This window comes from Colobus angolensis, unplaced genomic scaffold (genome assembly GCF_000951035.1).
Source record: "Colobus angolensis palliatus isolate OR3802 unplaced genomic scaffold, Cang.pa_1.0 Scaffold151, whole genome shotgun sequence".
NCBI lineage: Eukaryota > Metazoa > Chordata > Mammalia > Primates > Cercopithecidae > Colobus > Colobus angolensis.
The window spans coordinates 3,384,481-3,402,771 of NW_012114611.1; the positions used below are offsets into that span (position 1 = coordinate 3,384,481).

Consider the following 18,291-nt stretch of genomic DNA (forward strand, 5'->3'; position numbering starts at 1 on the left):
GGAGGCTGAGGCAGGAGAATTGCTTAAACCTGAGAGGTGGAGGTTGCAGTGAGCCAAGATCAAGCCATTGCACTCCAGCCTGGGCGACAGCAAGACTCTATTAAAAAAAAAAAAAAATTTCCTGGCTGGAAGCGGTGGCTTTGGGAGGCTGAAACAGGCAGATCACTTGAAGGCAGGAGTTTGAGATGAGCCTGGCTAACAAGGCAAAACCCCATCTCTACTAAAAATACAAATTTAGCTGGGCACGGTGGCGCAGGCCTGTAGTCCCAGCTATTTGGGAGGCTGAGGCAGGAGAATTGCTTGAGCCCAGGAGGTGGAGGCTGCAGTGGGCCGAGATCACGCCACCACACTCCAGCCTGGGCAATAGAGTGAGACTCTGTCTCAGAACTAAAAACATTAAGATCCTCAGGCCCATTCCAGATTGACTAGTCAGAATCTGAGGGGTGGGGCCTGGGAATCCAGATTTTAACATGTGCTTCAGGTGATCCTGCGGCAAGGCTGTATTTGAGGACCACTGCCCTGGGTCAACCTCTTCACATTTTTTCTTTTGAGGAAACAGACCCACAGAAGCTATGTAGTTTCTCTAAGGTGCTGGGCCATTAAGAGGAAGAATCAAGAGAAAACTCAAGGCTTCTAAGACCTGTCCAGGACTTTGTGCTCACCCATCTACCCCCTGTGTGTGTGTGCGCATGTGTGCTCATAACTACACTTCGTGATGACGTGAACCTGATTGGGCTGGTGCTAATTGGGGCTGATCTTTCCTCTGGGGTCTTGGCTTTCCTGTTTTCTGATCTTGTTCTTCCTGCTACATTCTGCTGCCTCCTTTTTGGAGAACTCCTGGAACTGTTGAGTGTCATCCCTAAAGGTCAGTGTTGGCAACCAGGGAACCATGTTGCTGAGCCAGTCATTCAGCAATTCATCCATTCACTGGATCCTAGCTGAGCCTTGCAATGTTCCAGGCACTGGGTACAGATATTCAGTGAACACATAGGCACAACATCTGACCTCAGGGAACTTCCACTCTCGTGGAGAAGACAAACAGAACAAGTAGGCAAGTAAAGGAATGAGTATGTGTGACTAGTTACACACTGTGATAAGCCTTAAGAAGGAAATGAACGAGGTATGGCAATAGAGAATAACAAGGTGGGACTTCCTTTGATAGGGTGGCCAGGGGAGGACTGCCTAAGAAGGTGACATTGATGCCGTCTCTCGCCTCCCCAGGCTGGAACTGAGCTGTCAGAGCCTCTGGAGCCGTGCTTGGGAACTCCCTGGATCCAGGTGGAGGCCCTGGGTTGAGTAATGGCTGAGGGTTGGAGCTGAATTGCCAGCCTCTCACTTGGCATGGGAGATAGCAGCCTCCTCGCCTCAAGCATCCCCAAAGGCTAGCAGAGGGGAGAGCAGAAGGGGGAGCTGTACGAGGCCAAGATCAAGGCCACTTCCTTGCTTGGGGAGCACCCTTTTTCTTCCATGGGTCTGAGTTCAGGGCCCTGTGGCCATACTGAATGTTGAGAAGGAGGCCGCATCTCCCCAGGAGCTCTCCTGTTTCACCTTCCTCCCACCTCCTTCCCTTCTCCGCCATCTCCCCAATTGGGGAACTGCTGTGCCAAGTCCCTCCCCTCTGGTCTAGCCTGCTGCCTCTGTGGCCACTGGGATTTATTTACTTGGCTCAGGAATCACCAAAGAGAGAGGGTCAAGGCCTAGAGAGGACCTGGGCCCTGGAAGAGAGGACAGAACCAGAAAGAAGGGCTGGGGTCGAGACAAGAGAGGACAGGGCTCAAGGGAGGGCGGAGGCTGGGACAGGAGAGGCACACGGGGAAGACCTGAGCCCAGATGGCCCTTTGGCTGGGCTCTCCAGAGTCTCTCCTGGGCCCTTGGAATCTGCTGCCCAAACTGGGGGAGACTCTGAGACCCAGATGGCCAGATGGGGCTGATTCAAGCCGCGGGCTCTACATCAGCTGGGAGGAAATGCCCCGGTCTGGTCCACCTGCAGCTCTAGGGCTTCACCCCTCTCAGGAGGTTAACTTTCACATCAGCAACTGGGGCGTCAGGTTTCGGCTCTAGACCAGCAGGCCTCACCCCCTCTCACCTCCAACGTCTTCTCCCAGGAAGGTTTTCCTGGGAACCCAGAGCTTCAGGCCGCAGGAAGGTGTTGCCTGGCCCTTTCCTTAGATTCTTGAGTGTCAAAGGAGCCCTGACACCAGGCCTGCTTTCCCCCCTGCACACTGCCAAGGCTGTCTTCCACCCTGGGCCTCTCTGGAGGCTGCTCAGTGCTCTTCCCCACTCCCAGGCCTTCCCCACCCAAGCTCCACAGCCCCCACAGCAGGATGGGGAGGGGACTTCTCCTCCTGAGGAGGGCCCTGGGCTAAGCTCACCATCCCCACCCTGTCTCCACACCACTTCCTTTTTCCTCCATGTTGCCTGCAGGGATTGTAAACCCTGGTGGTCAGAAGCTTTGGGCCTATAGGGTCAGCCTCTCACCCTGGGGATCCACAGGGGAACTCCATTCCCCTTCAGTTCAGCTTCCTCCCTGGCAGGGCCCGTTCCAAGGAGCCTAGCTTAGGCTCCTGAGGTGACCCCAGCCCAGAAGTCCCATTCTCCTCTACCCCAGCCCCCAGAATGGCAGGAGGAGCAGGGCAGTCGGGGAGTGACAGGTTCGGAAAGAGTCTGGGGTGGGGGAATTCGGCGATTGGGCTGTAACCGTCTTGTTTTGCTTGCCCCACAAACCTGCACGTCCGGGGCGTCCGCTGCGCCCTCCCGGGCGCGTTCAGGTTATAGAACTGCTCTCAGAATGACAGGCCGGTGGCACCCGGCTGGGGCGGGGGGTGGGGAGGTGAAGGGGGGAGCCCCAGGCAAGGGGGAGCTGGAGGGTTAAAAATAGCAGCAGCCTTGTTTCGGTTAGCAAATGTGGAGGCGGGGAGCTGGAGGCGGGGCGGGCGGCGGACGATGTTTGCCCGCAGCGCAGGGCTGTGCTTCCCCTGGGTCCCGGGAGTGAGTCACGGCGGAGACGCTGAGGAGGTGCTGGCGCAGCACCCCACCCCCACGGGGCGAGGGACTGAGCGCAGTCTTCGCCCCCCGGATTCCAGCGCTAAAGGAGGTGTGGCAACCGGGGCCGCCTTGAGTGTGAGCCAGGGGCATCGTGTGATAATAGGGAAGAAATGTGCCATTCTGACGCCAGAGACCTGAGTTTGAATCTAAGTCGAAAGGTCTGGGATCTTGAGTAAGGATGCAGATGGCTCTGAGACTTGATTTCCTAGTTTCAAGTGGGGCTTTTCTCTAAGCATATGTAAACACTTGGTGCTTAAAGCACTCTGCAGATGTGAATTATCGCCTTAGACCCTACTGTATATATGGCAACGCCTGGCAGGAGAGCATCCTGTAAGGACGCAGAGGGAGGAATGGGATGGCCTTGGCTGAGTCTTGGTTTCCCCTGCAAGTGTGATTATGGGTACATTTTGCTCTGTGCCTCCACTTCTTCATCTGTAATGTGAAAATAATCACAGTTTCAACTTTATGGAGTTGTTATCAAGATTAAAGGAGATAATGTAAATAAAGTTAGCTCCGTGCTGGTATGAAGTCAGTGCTCACTGAATATTCATCATCATTATTAATGTTATTGTTCATATTTTTTGAAGGTCAGGGATAGGGAATGTTGCAGACACGAAGAACAGAAACTGGGCCTAGCCCCAGTTCACAGAAAAAACCAGGCCAAATCCCTGTTCCAGATTCCTCCACCCATCAGGGCCTGGAACAGCCAGAGCTGTAGCCAGAAGTCATAGGGTGGACCCCTGCTTCTCTTGTTCACTCCTCCCCTAGCCTCACCCAGTGAGGCAGGGCGAGGAGGGACCCCAAGGCCCTGAAGCCAGCTGGCCCTGGAGAGGGGCTGCCGTGCCAGCCTGGGGAGGGTCTGGGACGGGGCTGCCCTGATGGCCCCGATGTGGAGTACCTTGCCAGCATCTGCCGGGGTGACCTTTATTTTAGCCCTTCCCTTGTTGCTCTTATGAAGAACAGAGGAGGGGTGGGCAGGTCAGTGATGTCAGCAGTGAGTATTCCCAGCACAGCGGCTCTGGAAGAGGCATGAGGCATTTCTTTCAGGAAATGATCATTATTCAGCCAGAAGGCATTCATTAAGTAAGTCCTGACTTTGTGCCCAGCCCTGTGCTAGGCCCTTGGCGAGATTCAGGAGAGGCAGAGGACGCTAGGTTGTAGATAACACGGAACCTCAGAGGATGTATGGTCCAAGAAGACACGGGGGCGATGAAAGCCCTGTGGACTAATTCTCACGGGAGCCCGAGGTCACACTTCGACTTTGCTACCATGGGCTGTGTCTATGTACGTATATATGCTGCTTAATTATTACAGAGGCAGTCCATGTGCATTGTGGATACTCACACAAGACAAACCAGCAAAAGCTAAAAAATAAAAAATATGACAGACCCGTCAGTCAGAGATCACTGCACATCTTTCCATTTCCTTGTGTGTCTTTGTGTGTTGTAATTTTTATGAAAATGAGATTACTCTGCATATACCGGTTTTTCAATCAGTGATTTCCACCTTCCATTACGGTAAATATTCATCTTACTGAATTCCCAGTTGGCCAGAAATTGTCCTTACAGCTGGTTTGTCCACATCAGTACCTAGGACCATGCATCTGTCTGTTGAGTGACCTGAAGGCTATGTGAGCACCCTAGTTGTATTTGTGATCTGGAAAAAGCCCTTCAACCAAGTCTCAAGGGCAGCCTGACTTCAAAAGGGAATCAGGTCACCTGGAGAATCTGCCCACTAGACTTCTGCCATCTTCCAAAATAATAGGCAAAAGGAGGGGGATTCTAGAGCACCACTGGGATGGGACCTCTAGGGTATTTACTGTCATTAATGTTAATGTGACATCCCTGTGAGTGTCAGGATTCACAGCTTGTGGCTATTCACATCCGGGATGCCTCAGGTTGGTTTGCCTGGTTCTTACTGAGTGCAGACCAGGGTCTCCATTGTGGTTTTTGCCTTCCTCTGCCCCAGATCCAGGGATGCTGATAGCCATGTGGCTGTGTTCCTAGTCCCCAGGAAGCGGCCCTGAAGGTAGGTGCTCCCTTTTGCACTTGTGGGTGCTTCCAGCCCTTCCACCTGCCCAAGGCCTGCACGTGAGAGGGGGAGGAGAGAGACACACAGAGAGAGGGAGAGAGAGAGAGAGAGAGAGAGAGAGAGAGAGAGAGAGAGAGGGGGAGACCTTTTCCTCCCAAGGGAATTCACCCCCAAGTACCCACTCTGAGGGTGACTTGCTCTGGTTATGCAACCCACATTTTGTAGAGGGCTTGACAGTTTCCAGAGAGCTCACGCAGTGTTAGATCCTCTGTGGCAACCCTGGGAGGTTTGCTTGTTTAGTTATACCCTGCTGGAGGCAACTAACAGGAAACACTGTAAAGTGTTTAAATGGTACACTTTAAAATGGTAAAATGTACATTTAAAAAGTAAGGGAAATAGATGATGGAAAAGGAAGGGAGGATGGCAGGGGTGGAACACAGTGCACTTTGTGGGAACAGACCGGCACTGGGAGCATACCCTAGGACCTCACTGTGTCTTGCATCCCCTTGTCCCCTTGGTGGTCTCACTTCATCCGCTACTAGGAGGCAGGCAGAGTAGGAAGTCCACGCCAGTGTACCGATGCTAAGCTTAGGTTCTGGAGTCCCAGCAGCTCCACATACCATCTGTGTGACCTCAGCAAGTTTCTGAACCTCTCTTAGCCTCAGTTTCCTCATTTGCAAAATTAGAATAATAACAGTATATAGGCCGGGCGCGGTGGTTCATGCCTGTAATCCCAGAACTTTAGGAGGCTAAGGTGGGTGGATTGAGTGAGTTCAGGAGTTTGAGACCAGCCTGGCCAACATAACGAAATCCCATCTCTACCAAAATACAAAAATTAGCTGGGCATGGTGGCTTGCATCTGTAATCCCAGCTATTTGGGAGGCTGAGGCAGGAGAATCACTTGAACCCGGGAGGCAGAGGTTGCAGTCAGCCGAGATCGTGCCACTGCACTCTAGTCTGGGTGACAGAGTGAAACTCTGTCTCAAAAACAAAACAAAACAAAACAAACAAACAAAGCAGTATCTGCCTTACAGAGTCGTGAGGACTACTTGCAATAGTAAATTAAAATGCTTAGTGTGGGCCTGGTGCGGTGGCTCACGCCTGTAATGCCAGCACTTTGGGAGGCTGAGGCGGGCATATCACTTGAGGTTGGGAGTTCGAGACCAGCCTGATCAACAGGATGAAACCCCATCTCTACTAAATATACAAAAATTAGCCGGGCGTGTTGGTGCATGCCTGTAATCCCAGCGACTCAGGAGGCTGAGGCAGGAGAATCAGTTGAACCCGGGAGGCAGAGGTTGAAGTGAGCCGAGATCGTGCCACTGTACTCCAGCCTGGGCGACACAGTGAGACTCAATCTCAAAAAAAATAAAAATAAAAAAAAAATAAATAAATAATGCTTAGTGGGAGGAGGTTGTCCTCCCCCCGCCAAAAATGCCTGGGACAATAGCCAGCACACAGTAAGCATTAACACATGATTGATCATTATTAATATTATTAATTAATTAAAATAATATAACTATTGTTGATATTGTAACTTAAACATTTCCCTGGCAGTCTTGGGAATGGGCTGCGTGGCCTTGTGGGTGGCACAGGTAAGAAGAGTGAGGAACGCGCATCTCCTCTCTCGGCCTGCAGCTGGGAGAGGCAGAACCAGTGGGCAAAGCAGGAGTAGGGTACATAGAGGGGCAGGGTCAGCCCGAGGAAGGCCCAGGAACTGGGGTGACAAGGAGGGCAAGGGAATGAGTGTGACATCTCAGAGGGGAGAAGAAGCCACCCCTAGAGGCAGCCTGGGCCAGTGACTGTGCTTCCTGTTGGGGCAAACACTGGCCCTTGAGAAAGACTGGCTCCCACTGGCTGCTAAGAGGGAGCAGCTGGTCTAAGTGGGGCACCAGAGGGGTAGGGGAGAAGGGGAGAGATGAAGGCAGAAACTGGCCGACTTATCCCCATGTTACAGATAGGGCCTCAAATCTTGCCTGCTCAGGATGTTTTGCTTATGATAGGACAGATTGTGGTTAGACATCATGGTGAACTTCCTATCTCAGGGACTGGAGATACTGGAGCAGAGGAGTGAGGATGAGTGTGGAACTTATGTCTTTGAGGGCTTTTCGGAACTGAGAAATCCTAGGGTAGTGTGGACTAGGGGAACCCACTGGCTCAGGAATTCCCTAAGTGGGCAGAGCAGTGCAGGGGCAGGCCAGGCTATAAGCCGAAGGCCATGGGTAATAGGAAGTAGATGCAGGCCCTCCAGGTCTGCCACCCCAGGAAGTAGCTATGCCCTCCCCTTCACAATGGACTTGCAAGGAGGCTGAGTGGTGGCCCGAGAGGTCCCGGGAGGGGGACAGGGCTGGGAGGACCCCTGTTTTTCTCTGTCAGAGGTCAGTAAGGGTCCCCAGAGAGTGCCAGGCCCGGAAACCGACAGCCACACGCAACTCAGAATGGCCCAGCTCCCTGGCCTCAGGTTCTGCCAGGTCTCCATCCTTGAGACGCCACAGGGTGGAGCTGGGGATCTGGGGTGGGGGACAAAGAACCAGGGAGGATGCTTTCCCACCCCCAGGGAGCTCAAGCCGCTGCTGCCATGGTTACATCTGCTTCCTGTTTGATTCATCTCAAACAGCAGAAGTGGAGGTGGGGTGGGGGGCGACGCTGGCTCCTTGCTCAGGCGGCCGCTGCGTGGGGCTGTTTACAACAGCCGCGTGTGGGATTCCCAGAAAGAGACTCCAAACCGGACATCCTGCGGCTGCAAAATACCCAGGTGTCAAGAGCTAAAAATAGCTGCCTCAGGGCCCCAGCTGCCCCGAGGTGGCAAGAAAGAGGCACGCTCGCTGTGGAGGCAGGAGGCTGGCCTCGCCACCCTTATATCCAGCCTCCTGCTTGGTGTGCAGGAGCTTCTCTGTCCCCTTGCCTCGGACTGACGGAGGCCTTCGTCTGGGTGGACAGACATCCTGGCTGGCTCACCTGGCAGTTAAGCCGCTGCCCTCATGGGCAGCTGGCTCCTCTGCCAATACAGAGAAATGGTGGAGCTTGCTTTGGGACGCTAATGAGGAGTCCTAGAGGGACTTGGGAGCTTCTAGAGAAGGGATATGGCAGGGCACTGAGAACAGGGGAGTTGGAGCTGAGGGTCCTCTAAGACCCCAACCCATTGCCAGCCCCCTGTTCCCAGCATACAGTCCCAAATCATTGCTTGGTTTCTACAAAGTCAACAGTTGCTCCAAATGGTTCTTTGGGATTGTCTTCATGGGTACCCAAAGATGACATAGCTTCTGCCCTCTCACCTGCACAAGGCTGGGGATTGCTGCTGGCATGGGTCTCTATGGGGCTGTGTGATTTTTTTCATCTTTCTGCATGCCCATCTAGGTCCCGCATGTGTCCTGTGCTGGCTGGCCTGTGGCGAGTGGGAATGCTGGGGAGGAGGGGTAGAGTGTATTGGTTGAGAGCGTGGATTCTGAAGCCCAATTTCCTGGGCTCAAGTCCCAGCTGAACCTCTACCACTTGTCTGTGGCCTCAGACAAGTTATCTAATACTGCTGGGCCTCAGTGTACTCATTTACCTAATGGGGATAAAACAAAAAATACCTCATAGGTTTGTCATGAGGACTAGATCAGTTAGCAAATGTCAGGTACTTAGAACAACTCCTAGCACATAATAAGGTGTTCGCTTACAAAAGTTCAGGTGAAAGAGAAAGGGAAGAGTTGGGAGAGGCTGGCGGTAAGAGCTAGGGCAGGGGGCTGGGCACAGTGGCTCACACCTGTAGTCCTAACACTTTGGGAAGCCAAGGTGGGCAAATCACCTGAGGACGGGGGTTTGAGACCAGCCTGGCCAACATGACAAAACACCGTCTCTACTAAAAATACAAAAATTAGCTGGGCTTGGTGGCTCATGCCTGTAGTCCCAGCTACTTGGGAGGCTGAGGGAGGAGAATTGCTTGAACCCAGGAGGCAGAGGTTGCAGTGAGCTGAGATTGTGCCACTGCACTCCAGCCTGGGTGACAGAGCAAGACTCCATCTCAAAAAAAAAAAGAGAGAGCGAACGAGCGAGATGGGGCAGGGGCATGCATCCAGGAGAAAATGGTCTGTGGTAGAGGAAGGAGGAGAGTTGGGAGGAGACACTGAAATGCTGATGCCAGGAAGGAGGCTGCAGACAAGTGCAGCAGGCAAACTACCACGAAGGAAACCACCCCCCCACCCGCCGCATGTGCTGGGTGCATCACAGACAGCAGTGCTAATCTCAGGTGACCTCTTTGAAGTAGGTATTCTTTTGTTTTGTTGTTGTTGTTGTTTTTGAGACAGTCTTGCTCTGTCGCCCAGGCTGGAGTGCAGTGGTGTAATCTCAGCTCACTGCAGCCTCCACCTCCTGGGTTCAAGCAATTCTTGTGCCTCAGCCTCCCAAGTAGCTGGGACTACATGCTCCCGCCACCATGCCTAATTTTTGTGTTTTTATTAGAGATGGGATTTCACCATGTTGGCCAAGCTGGTCTCGAACTCCTGACCTCAAGTAATCTGCCCGTCTTGGCCTCTCAAAGTTCTAGGATTATAGGCGTGAACCCCCACGCCCAGCCTGAAGTAGGTATTCTTTTTTTTTTTTTTTTTTGAGGCGGAGTCTCGCTCTGTCACCCGGACTGGAGTGCAGTGGCTGGATCTCAGCTCACTGCAAGCTCCGCCTCCTGAGTTTACGCCATTCTCCTGCCTCAGCCTCCGGAGTAGCTGGGACTACAGGCGCCCGCCACCTCGCCCGGCTAGTTTTTGTATTTTTAGTAGAGACGAGGTTTCACCGTGATAGTCAGGATGGTCTCGATCTCCTGACCTCGTGATCCGCCCGTCTCGGCCTCCCAAAGTGCTGGGATTACAGGCTTGAGCCACCGCGCCCGGCCCGAAGTAGGTATTCTTATCTCCTGGTTGCAGATGGGGCAGCCTAAGCAGGTTAAATTGTGTTTCTGGCTTGCCTTGCCAGTCACCGAGGGAGTCAGGGCTTAAACCCAGCCCCATCTGACTGCAAAGCAAATGTCCTGTGTGCTTCAGACCTTCGATTCCCTCACATTTTGTGGCCTGCCAGACCTCATGTGGCAGAGGCTTCCAGCCCACTCGGAGCCCCCTGCTGGATTCTGGATAAATCTAAGCAAGAAGCATTCAGTGCCAATCCATGAGCAGTGTAGAGAATTCTGGAAGGGAGACACAAGAAGCTGTTAGAAAGGGTGGCTTCCAGGGAAGTTCTAGGGAGTCTGGGATGAATGAGAAACTTATCCTAACAACTTTTGGGCTCTCTGAATTTTTTTAGTATCTGCAAGTATTGTACTTGTTCAAATATGTTTAAGGCTGCAGGCTGTATTCTAAACTCCTTGAAAGTGAGAACCAGGTTTCACTCGTATTTCCATCTTTTCAACCCCTAGATCAGTGACTTCCCATGGAAGTAGTACCTGCATTCGGGGTCGACCTTTGGGTTTCCCCTGTACTGGTCTGGCCTGGCCTGGCTGGACCACTGGCTGGCTGGGTGGCTGTGACCTCGCCCCTTCTTTCTCTTAACTCCTCTATCAAATGAGAGTGTTGGTCTGAATGATCTCTAAAGCCTGGAAAAGGAACTGATCCTCTGTGCTCAGCCCCCACCCTGTGTCAGGGATGCCTGGCAACCACAGTGTTCTTTCTCCTGTTTATTTATTCTTGGATCTTCCTGAAGCTATTTCACCACCAGCCTTCATCTTCTCTGCCTGCACCATGGAGACTCAAGCTTTTTCCAGCCTATGTCAGGGAAAGAGAACCAGAGACAGCAACCTCGGGTGTGAAGGGAGTCAGCTCTGAACCCAGGACTATGGCCTCCTGCCACTGCCTGCTTTCCTCTTGCTGCCGGGGCCTAGGTCTTCTTGCTGCTGCTTCCTTTTCAGCTAATCAAGAGTCCAGGGAGGTGGGAACAGCCTCAACAAAGACATTGAAGGTGAGCGAGGAGGATCGCTTGAGCCCAGGAGTTATAGACCAGCCTGGGCAACAGGGGAAGACTTTGTCTCTACAAAAAAACAAACCAAAACAAAAACATTTAGCCAGGCATGGTGGTGCATACTGTAGTCCCAGCTACTCGGGAGGCTGAGACAGGAGAATCGCCTGAACCCAGGAGGTCAACTCTGCAGTGAGCCTTGTTCACACCACTGCACTCCAGCCTGGGCATCAGAACAAGACCGTAGCTCAAAACAAACAAAAAAAGACCCTGGGGGCATTGGGAGGGGGCATTCTAGGTGGCAGTGCTCCTTTCTGTCCCACTGAAGACAGGAAGCTCCTGGGAGAGCAGGTGGTCGGCAAGGCTCAGGTTTTCATCCACCTTGTGCAGATCTAGGAGGCAAAGTCATACCTGCTGGGCAGGGAGGACCAAGACTGGAGCCAGAGGCAATAAGGTAGGAGCAGTAGGGAGGTCAGTTTGTTCCAGGTGCTTAGAATTATGTTTGTATCTACTCTGGAGGTTGCTGAGGGCTGGGGTGCACCCATTGGAACAGGGGCTCCATAGGTTTTTGGGTAAAATCAGGTGTTCTGGTTTAAGAAGGTAACTTGCTGGCCCACGTGCCCCAGTGCCAAGTAAACTGTTTCTTAAGTCTGACTGCAGTTGCCTCCAAAGAAGATAGAAAAGGGTAGAGTAGCCAGGATTCCAAAAAGGAGAGTTCTCCAACCTGGCAGAGAGCCGTGTGGAGAAGGTTCCAGTGCTAGATAGTATTCCTGGTACCTTGGGTCCATTTACTTCTCTTTTTCTTTTTTTTCAGGCTGACCCCAAATTAGTAGTAACAGCCCTTGGAGAGAGGCAGTGATGGGAAAAGAGGTCCCCACACTCAAGCCAGAACTGGGATGCAGGATGTTCATGTTCTGGCTTCAGTTCAGCTACTAACGGGGTGCCATTAGATACCTTTCCTCTCTGTAGGACACAAAGAGAGCTGTTCCCAGGTCTTATCTCTGTTGCTCTGGGTTCTTCTGAACTTGATGGCCCTCAGCACGGGGCCAGGGAGCGGGGGGAAAGCAGAACTTTTTCCAGGAGTTGCTATTGGAAGCGGCCCCCATTGCCAACATACACGCACACATGCACACAGCTTTTCTGGACAGACTTTATATTATGGATTATCACCACAAAACATCCCTTTGGGTCCTGGTAGCCAACACCACAGAGTTCAGGGTCATTAATTTTTCTCCTATCCAGAGAGTGCATGGTGTCCAGAATCTGTGGTTACCAGGGGAGCAAGGCACAGAGAACCTGGCTCTGCTCCCAAGCATGGATGCTTCTGACCAGTCCCTGAGCAGGGACTGGGGAGGTGGGACAGAATTCCCAGGAGGCAGGGGACTCAGCCTGACATAGTCTCTGGGAGTGCACCCTGGAGCCCAGTCCAGAAACCTCTGGGAGGACTAGGTCCTGCAGAAGAAAGAAGAGGTACTAAGAAGGCCTGGGATTGGGGGTTGCCATGTCGTGGGGAGGGGAGTTTGCCTCTGAGGCCCACCACCTTGAGAAATCTGCATGCTGTGTCTCAGGCAGGTTGTCAGGAGAGAGTCACTGTATTTGATTTGCCAGTTACTAACAGATCCTGCCATGTGCCCGGTGAGGTGTTTGGTGCCGATGGCCGTGGCTTCCACAGGGCACCACAGAGATCATGATAAATGAAGCGTCAAGGCAGTAGACACAGAGCGAGTGCTGTGGAAAAGGGGGAGGGGAGAGGTCACGGGGAGCTTCCCAAGGAGATGGACTTGGGCTGGACCTCAGTGGATGGGCAGAATTTAAATAGGTCGAGCAGCATTTTCTGACTGAACTTTGTCACCCAAAGCGTGGGATGTTTTGAGGGCAGTGGGTGGTAGTCTCCCTGTGCCCAGGCTGCCCCCTCCCCCAGCAGCGCCTGCCTGCAGGAAGTTCTCACTTCTCAGCTCTGAAGAGGAACTGTGGCTGCCTCTGTGACACAGAACCAAAGGAGCACCCTGGCAGTTTCTCAAAAAATACCCCTTTTGCCCCAAGTCTGGCCAGCAGAGGGCTTCTGTGTCCACCCAGTACCCCCTCCAGGCAGCCTCTGGGTCTCCTGGCCTCCTGTCCCCTTGACCCTGCACTGGACAGCGGGAAGGAAAGGCGTCTGTCTCGGACAGGCGGCCTCAGGACTCATCTCTGTCTTCCCCAACCCCAGCCGGCCTCCACGCCCCCTGGGGGCCTTCTGCTGCTGGCCAGAAAATCTGACCAGCTATAGGTTTTCTTGTTGGGCTTAGGAGCCTGAGAGAGGTAGCCATTTCCAAAAGAAAAGATTTCTGTCTCAGATAATCTGGGAAAGAGGCTGAGTAGGTCCCTTCTCTGAGGAAACAGAGGCAGCAGGACATAGGATGGGGCAGTGCGAGGAAAAGGGTCCGCACTACGGGGTCCTCCGGCTGTGCGCTCCTGCCCTTACCACTTCACAGTTCCCACCAGATCTGACTTGACCTCCGGGCCGTGACCCAGTCCCTCCCCTGCTCTGGAAACCTCTGTGTCCCCTCCTGCTCCTTTCACTCCCACTTGGGAGGCTCTGAGCAGGCCAGGTTCCCTCTCTCCAGGCCCGTTCCTGCCCATCTCCTCCTGTCCCCACGGCCGTCCCCCTAGCCGGGCTCTCCCACCTCTGGCCCCACCTCACCTCTCGGCCCTCTTCTTTCCCTCGGGCGATGGGAGCCTGGTTTGGCTGTTCAGGGAAGATCGTATCTGACCACAGGAGGGAGGGCTAAGGGCATTGCTGGGTGACCTGAGGCCTCCTTAGGTTCTTGTTCTGTCTGAGCTCAAGTCATTTAGAGTGAGTGACTTGAGGAAGAGGGAGCTGGGAGCCCTTTTCGCCAGCAGGGGGATTGGAGAAGTCGAATGGGGTAGGCTCTTCTCATTTTGATTAACTTCTGGTGGAGGTCCCAGGCTTTGGCGTGCTCAAGCTTGGAGTGGCAGGGAGCAGGCCTGGCTTGACCCTCTTTCCTTCCTGCTCCCTCTCCTCACCCCTCCCTGCAGCTCTTTCACTTCGTCTCTCTTCTCTCTACAGATGGGACCCAGGTGAGCCCGGGTGCCCACTATCGCAGCCCCACTGGCACAGGTAAGAGTCAAGCCCAGGGGATCCCATGGTAGGAAATGGAAGATGAGGGGTGGAAATGCTGTAAGAAGGCGAGAAGCTGAGGGGTTGGAGAAGCAGGATCGCTGCCTGATCTGCCAGAGAGCCAGGAGGTGGGGGGCTCCAGGGAGGGGCGAGGAGCCAGGGTAAGAGAGGTAGCTCTGGATGCTGGCTGGGCGCAGTGCTAGGAAACACAACAGGAAAAGGAAACACAGGATGCCCTTCTTGTTCTTGCTGGGAGCAGTGAAACAGGAAGGAAAGTAAGAAGCTAATATTTATACTGAGATCCCTGCCCCATGTCAGGCACCAGGCAAGGTGTGTTCTTGTGTGTGGACTCATTCGGTTCTCACACCGGCTCTGCAAGGTGGGCATGGCAGCCCTTGCTCTGCTGGAAGGGAAGTGTTCTCTCACCGTCTGCACCTCCTCCCTCTGCTGGCCCGAGCCTTCTCTGCTGCTAGTCTGCCCTGGGGAAGGACTGGACTTCCTGCTGCTGCTTTGGTTTAGGACATGCCCATAGGGCCAGGTCTGGACTAGACGCGCGGTCTGCCCTTCCTTCAGTGCAGCCAATAGCAACTGAGGGCCTACTGAGTGCAAGATACACAGCCTGATGCCTAGTAATTCCATATAGCAGGGAGAAATGGAGTCCAGGTATCCTCCTTGCTTTAGTCCTGGCTGTTGAAAAGCTAACAGGCAGGTTAGGGAGGAAGCAAACACAAATACAAAGAGAAAAAAAAAATAGTAGAATGCAGTAATGTGACCAGTGCCCAATGAGAGGACACTGATTCATGAGTTTATCCGTTTGTTCAAGAATCATTAATGAGCTCTGTCTCTGTGCCAGGGTACTTTCCTCGACATTTTAGGAGAGACACCGATTTATTCATTGATTCTATGTTTGTGGAGTGCCTGTCATGTGGTAGGTACTATTCTAGGTGCTAGGAATAATAAGCAATGCATGAAACCAAGTCCCCGCCCTATGGAGCTTAACTCAGACATGGTGCCTGCCCACAGATCACTGATCCTGGTATGGAACGGCCACATGATTGGAGTCCAAAAGAGGGAGGGATGCTAGACGCTGGCTGGGTCCAGGGATGAGGGAGGACTCCAGCTGAGCTTTGAGCAGAGAGTAGGATTTGGAAAAGTAGAATGTAGGGATAAGGACAGCACAGGCAGGGGGACATTGTGAACAAAAGGTCAGAGAACAGAAGAGATGTGGATTTGTGACAGGTGGAAGCTGATGGCCAAGGTGGAGGGTTCATGTTCAGATGCAGACCAAGTTGAGAGAAGCCAAGTTAGGACCAGACTCTGGAGCCTCAGGAGTGCTACAGCAAATACCAAAAAGTATTTCCAGGGCTCCAGGCAGAGCCCATCCTGTATTCCCTTCTGCTGTGGAGGCAGTGGCCATGCAGAGTTTGAGGGGAAGGGCCGCTGCTGGGGGCTGCTCACAATCCGTGTGTGGCTGAAGCCACTGGTCTTCGGTTCAGGTGGCGAACCGAACCTGAGGTTCCCCCAGGCCCCTCTTGCATAATCAGGGGAGTCATCCCGGGAAACCAGGACACAGAACATGGAAGGACTGAAACCCTTCCTGGGGCGGGAGTGTTTTCGTATTCGAAACCCAGACTCAACCCAGATGAGAATCCGGATTTCTTGAGAGGCACCGTGAACAAGGGGTGGGGCATCAAAGCTGTGCATTTTCTACTGCGGGCGGCATCTGGGTGCATAGCCATCACCGTCCCTCTGGGCCTCTTGATATTCGGGAGGCATGGCGGGCACCTCCTTGCTGGGCTCCTGTCTTGTGTTCATGTCACAGTCAGGGAATGTTAGAGTGAATGCCCTTTCATGACAGCCTACTGCAAACCCCTGTTCTTTGCTTACTGAGAAAGCCCCTTGAGGGGAGGTGAATTACTGAAAGTTGGTGGAAAACTGGAGTACCTGCCTTGGTAGGACCAGAACCCATGCTAGCTCTGCCCCTAGCTGGGTGACTTTGGATAGGGCCCTTCACCTCCGAGACTCAGTTCCCTTATCCTTATTTAGAATAACGAGATAGTAATGACTACCCCCCAGGGCCAGTGGGTTGATGAGGTGAGAGGGTTTTGTACATGTTCACTCGCAAGTGCTGTAGATGTAAAGATTGTGGTTAGGAGTGGCTGGCTTGGGCCTGGAGGCTATGATTTCTGACTCCTGGACTGGTGCTTTGCCACAGGCCTTTCCAGCCCTCCTCAGCCCCAATCCCTGAGGACAGTCTGTGGCTGCCCCACTGGGAGATGCCCAGCTTTGGAATTGCTGAAGGAGACCTCTCCAGGAAGGCTTCTCCACTTGTGTGCCCCCCCATGGGGCCGGCCTGCTCCCACCCTACCCACTTCCCCTTCTCCAGGATAAGCCCGATGCAACAGCTCCATCTCCCAGTGTCTCAGCCTCTCTGGCTGCTCAGCCCAGCCTGGTCCAGCTGGCTATGCTGGCATGGACCCTAGTCTGGTGGCTAGTTATAAATAGCCCCTGCACCCCCAGCCTTGGCAGGGTGCTTCTAGCATGGGTGCAGAGGATTCTTGAGAAGAGGCAGCCGTGCCTGCCATCCTGACCATGCCAGGCCCAGAGCTGCCGTGGAGGCACCCAGGAGCAGGCCCAAGGGCACATGGGCCCTGTGAGCTGAGGAACCTACCCTGGGCACAGGGTTTTGCAGGCCCAACGTGGCTCGTCAGGGCTGGCTGTCGGCTTGAGGCATCACTTTATCTCATGACTGGGGATAGAGCATGGGAGGGTGGCGACCCAGAGGGCCTGTGAGGCTTGGGGCTGGAGGCGGAACAAAGTGGGCCTGTTTGCCTGCCTGATTGCTTCCTTTGAGCCCAACTCATTAAAGGGCAGCTGGGCAAATCCTCTGATTCCAGGGAGGAATGAAGGGAGGGAGAAGGCAGGGCCAAGAATGTCCCACCACAGGACAGTGTCCCATCATAGATCACCGTAGCCCTCAGCCCCAGGCCCAGGGAGGAGCATGTTCAGTGGAAGAGCACTGTGGTGAAGTCGGAAGGCTCCATTCCAACACCACCAGCGATACAGTGTAACTGTGTTCAGTTCAGTGACTTTTTTCTCACCAGTAAAATGGAATGGATAACACCTACCTTGCAGGACCATGACAGGATTAAGTGAGGAGAAACCCCCACGAGAGTGTTTTGCCATTGTCAAGTGAGCCTGAGGGAGGCTGAGGGAGGACCAGGCTATAGGAGGAGAAACCCGAGGAGAAACTTCCCAGCTTACCCTGCTCCCTCTCTCTGTCCCCAGGCTGCCCCAGGCCCTGTGCAGACACACCAGGCCCTCAGCCCCAGCCCATGGACCTGCGGGTGGGCCAGCGGCCCCCAGTGGAGCCCCCACCAGAGCCCACATTGCTGGCCCTGCAGCGTCCCCAGCGCCTGCACCACCACCTCTTCCTAGCAGGCCTGCAGCAGCAGCGCTCGGTGGAGCCCATGAGGGTAAAGATGGAGCTCCCTGCATGTGGGGCCACCTTGAGCTTGGTCCCCAGCCTCCCCGCCTTCAGCCTCCCTAGACCCCAGTCTCAGTCCTCAACTTCTTGTCCCTTTCTGGGCTGCCGGCCCTGCCCACAGCTCTCCATGGACACACCGATGCCCGAATTGCAGGTGGGACCGCAGGAACAAGAGTTACGGCAGCTTCTCCACAAGGACAAGAGCAAGCGAAGTAAGGAGGAGGCCGCCCCAGCCCAGCCCAGCCCAGCCCAGCCCCACCAGCCGGGTGCCTGTGGCTGCCTCTGTAGCTTGTGAGGGGTGAGGTGGGAGGGGTGCAGCCAGCTGAGCCGAGGCTTTCCCTCTGCTTGCCTGGGCTCTGCCTGTGAATGTGTGTGGGATGTGGGGTCGGGTGGGGAGTGTCTGGAGGCTTCAGGGAGGGGTAGGACCTCGGGCTTGGCTCTTGCCCGGGGAGTCCCTGGGATGCCTCCTACTGAGGATGGGGACAGGGCAGTGGCCAGGGAGTGTCATGAGGCTGCCTGTCCACCCACCTCCAGCCGCTTCGTGACTCTGCCCCTACAGGTGCTGTAGCCAGCAGCGTGGTCAAGCAGAAGCTGGCGGAGGTGATTCTGAAAAAACAGCAGGCGGCCCTAGAGAGAACAGTCCATTCCAACAGCCCCGGCATTCCCTACAGGTAACACCCTCCTCACC

General features: G+C 54.1%; 1 protein-coding gene across 1 annotated transcript in view; it reads left to right on the top strand.

Annotated features, from left to right (window-relative positions):
• HDAC7 (histone deacetylase 7) overlaps positions 1-18,291 on the top strand; it is a 38,453-nt gene that overhangs the window by 4,605 nt on the left and 15,557 nt on the right. Inside the window, exons 2-5 of the mRNA XM_011936274.1 lie at positions 14,066-14,116; positions 17,405-17,592; positions 17,725-17,815; positions 18,163-18,274. Of these exons, the coding sequence (XP_011791664.1) occupies positions 17,452-17,592; positions 17,725-17,815; positions 18,163-18,274 (344 nt within the window). The 5' untranslated portion in view covers positions 14,066-14,116; positions 17,405-17,451. The remainder of the gene's footprint in view (positions 1-14,065; positions 14,117-17,404; positions 17,593-17,724; positions 17,816-18,162; positions 18,275-18,291) is intronic.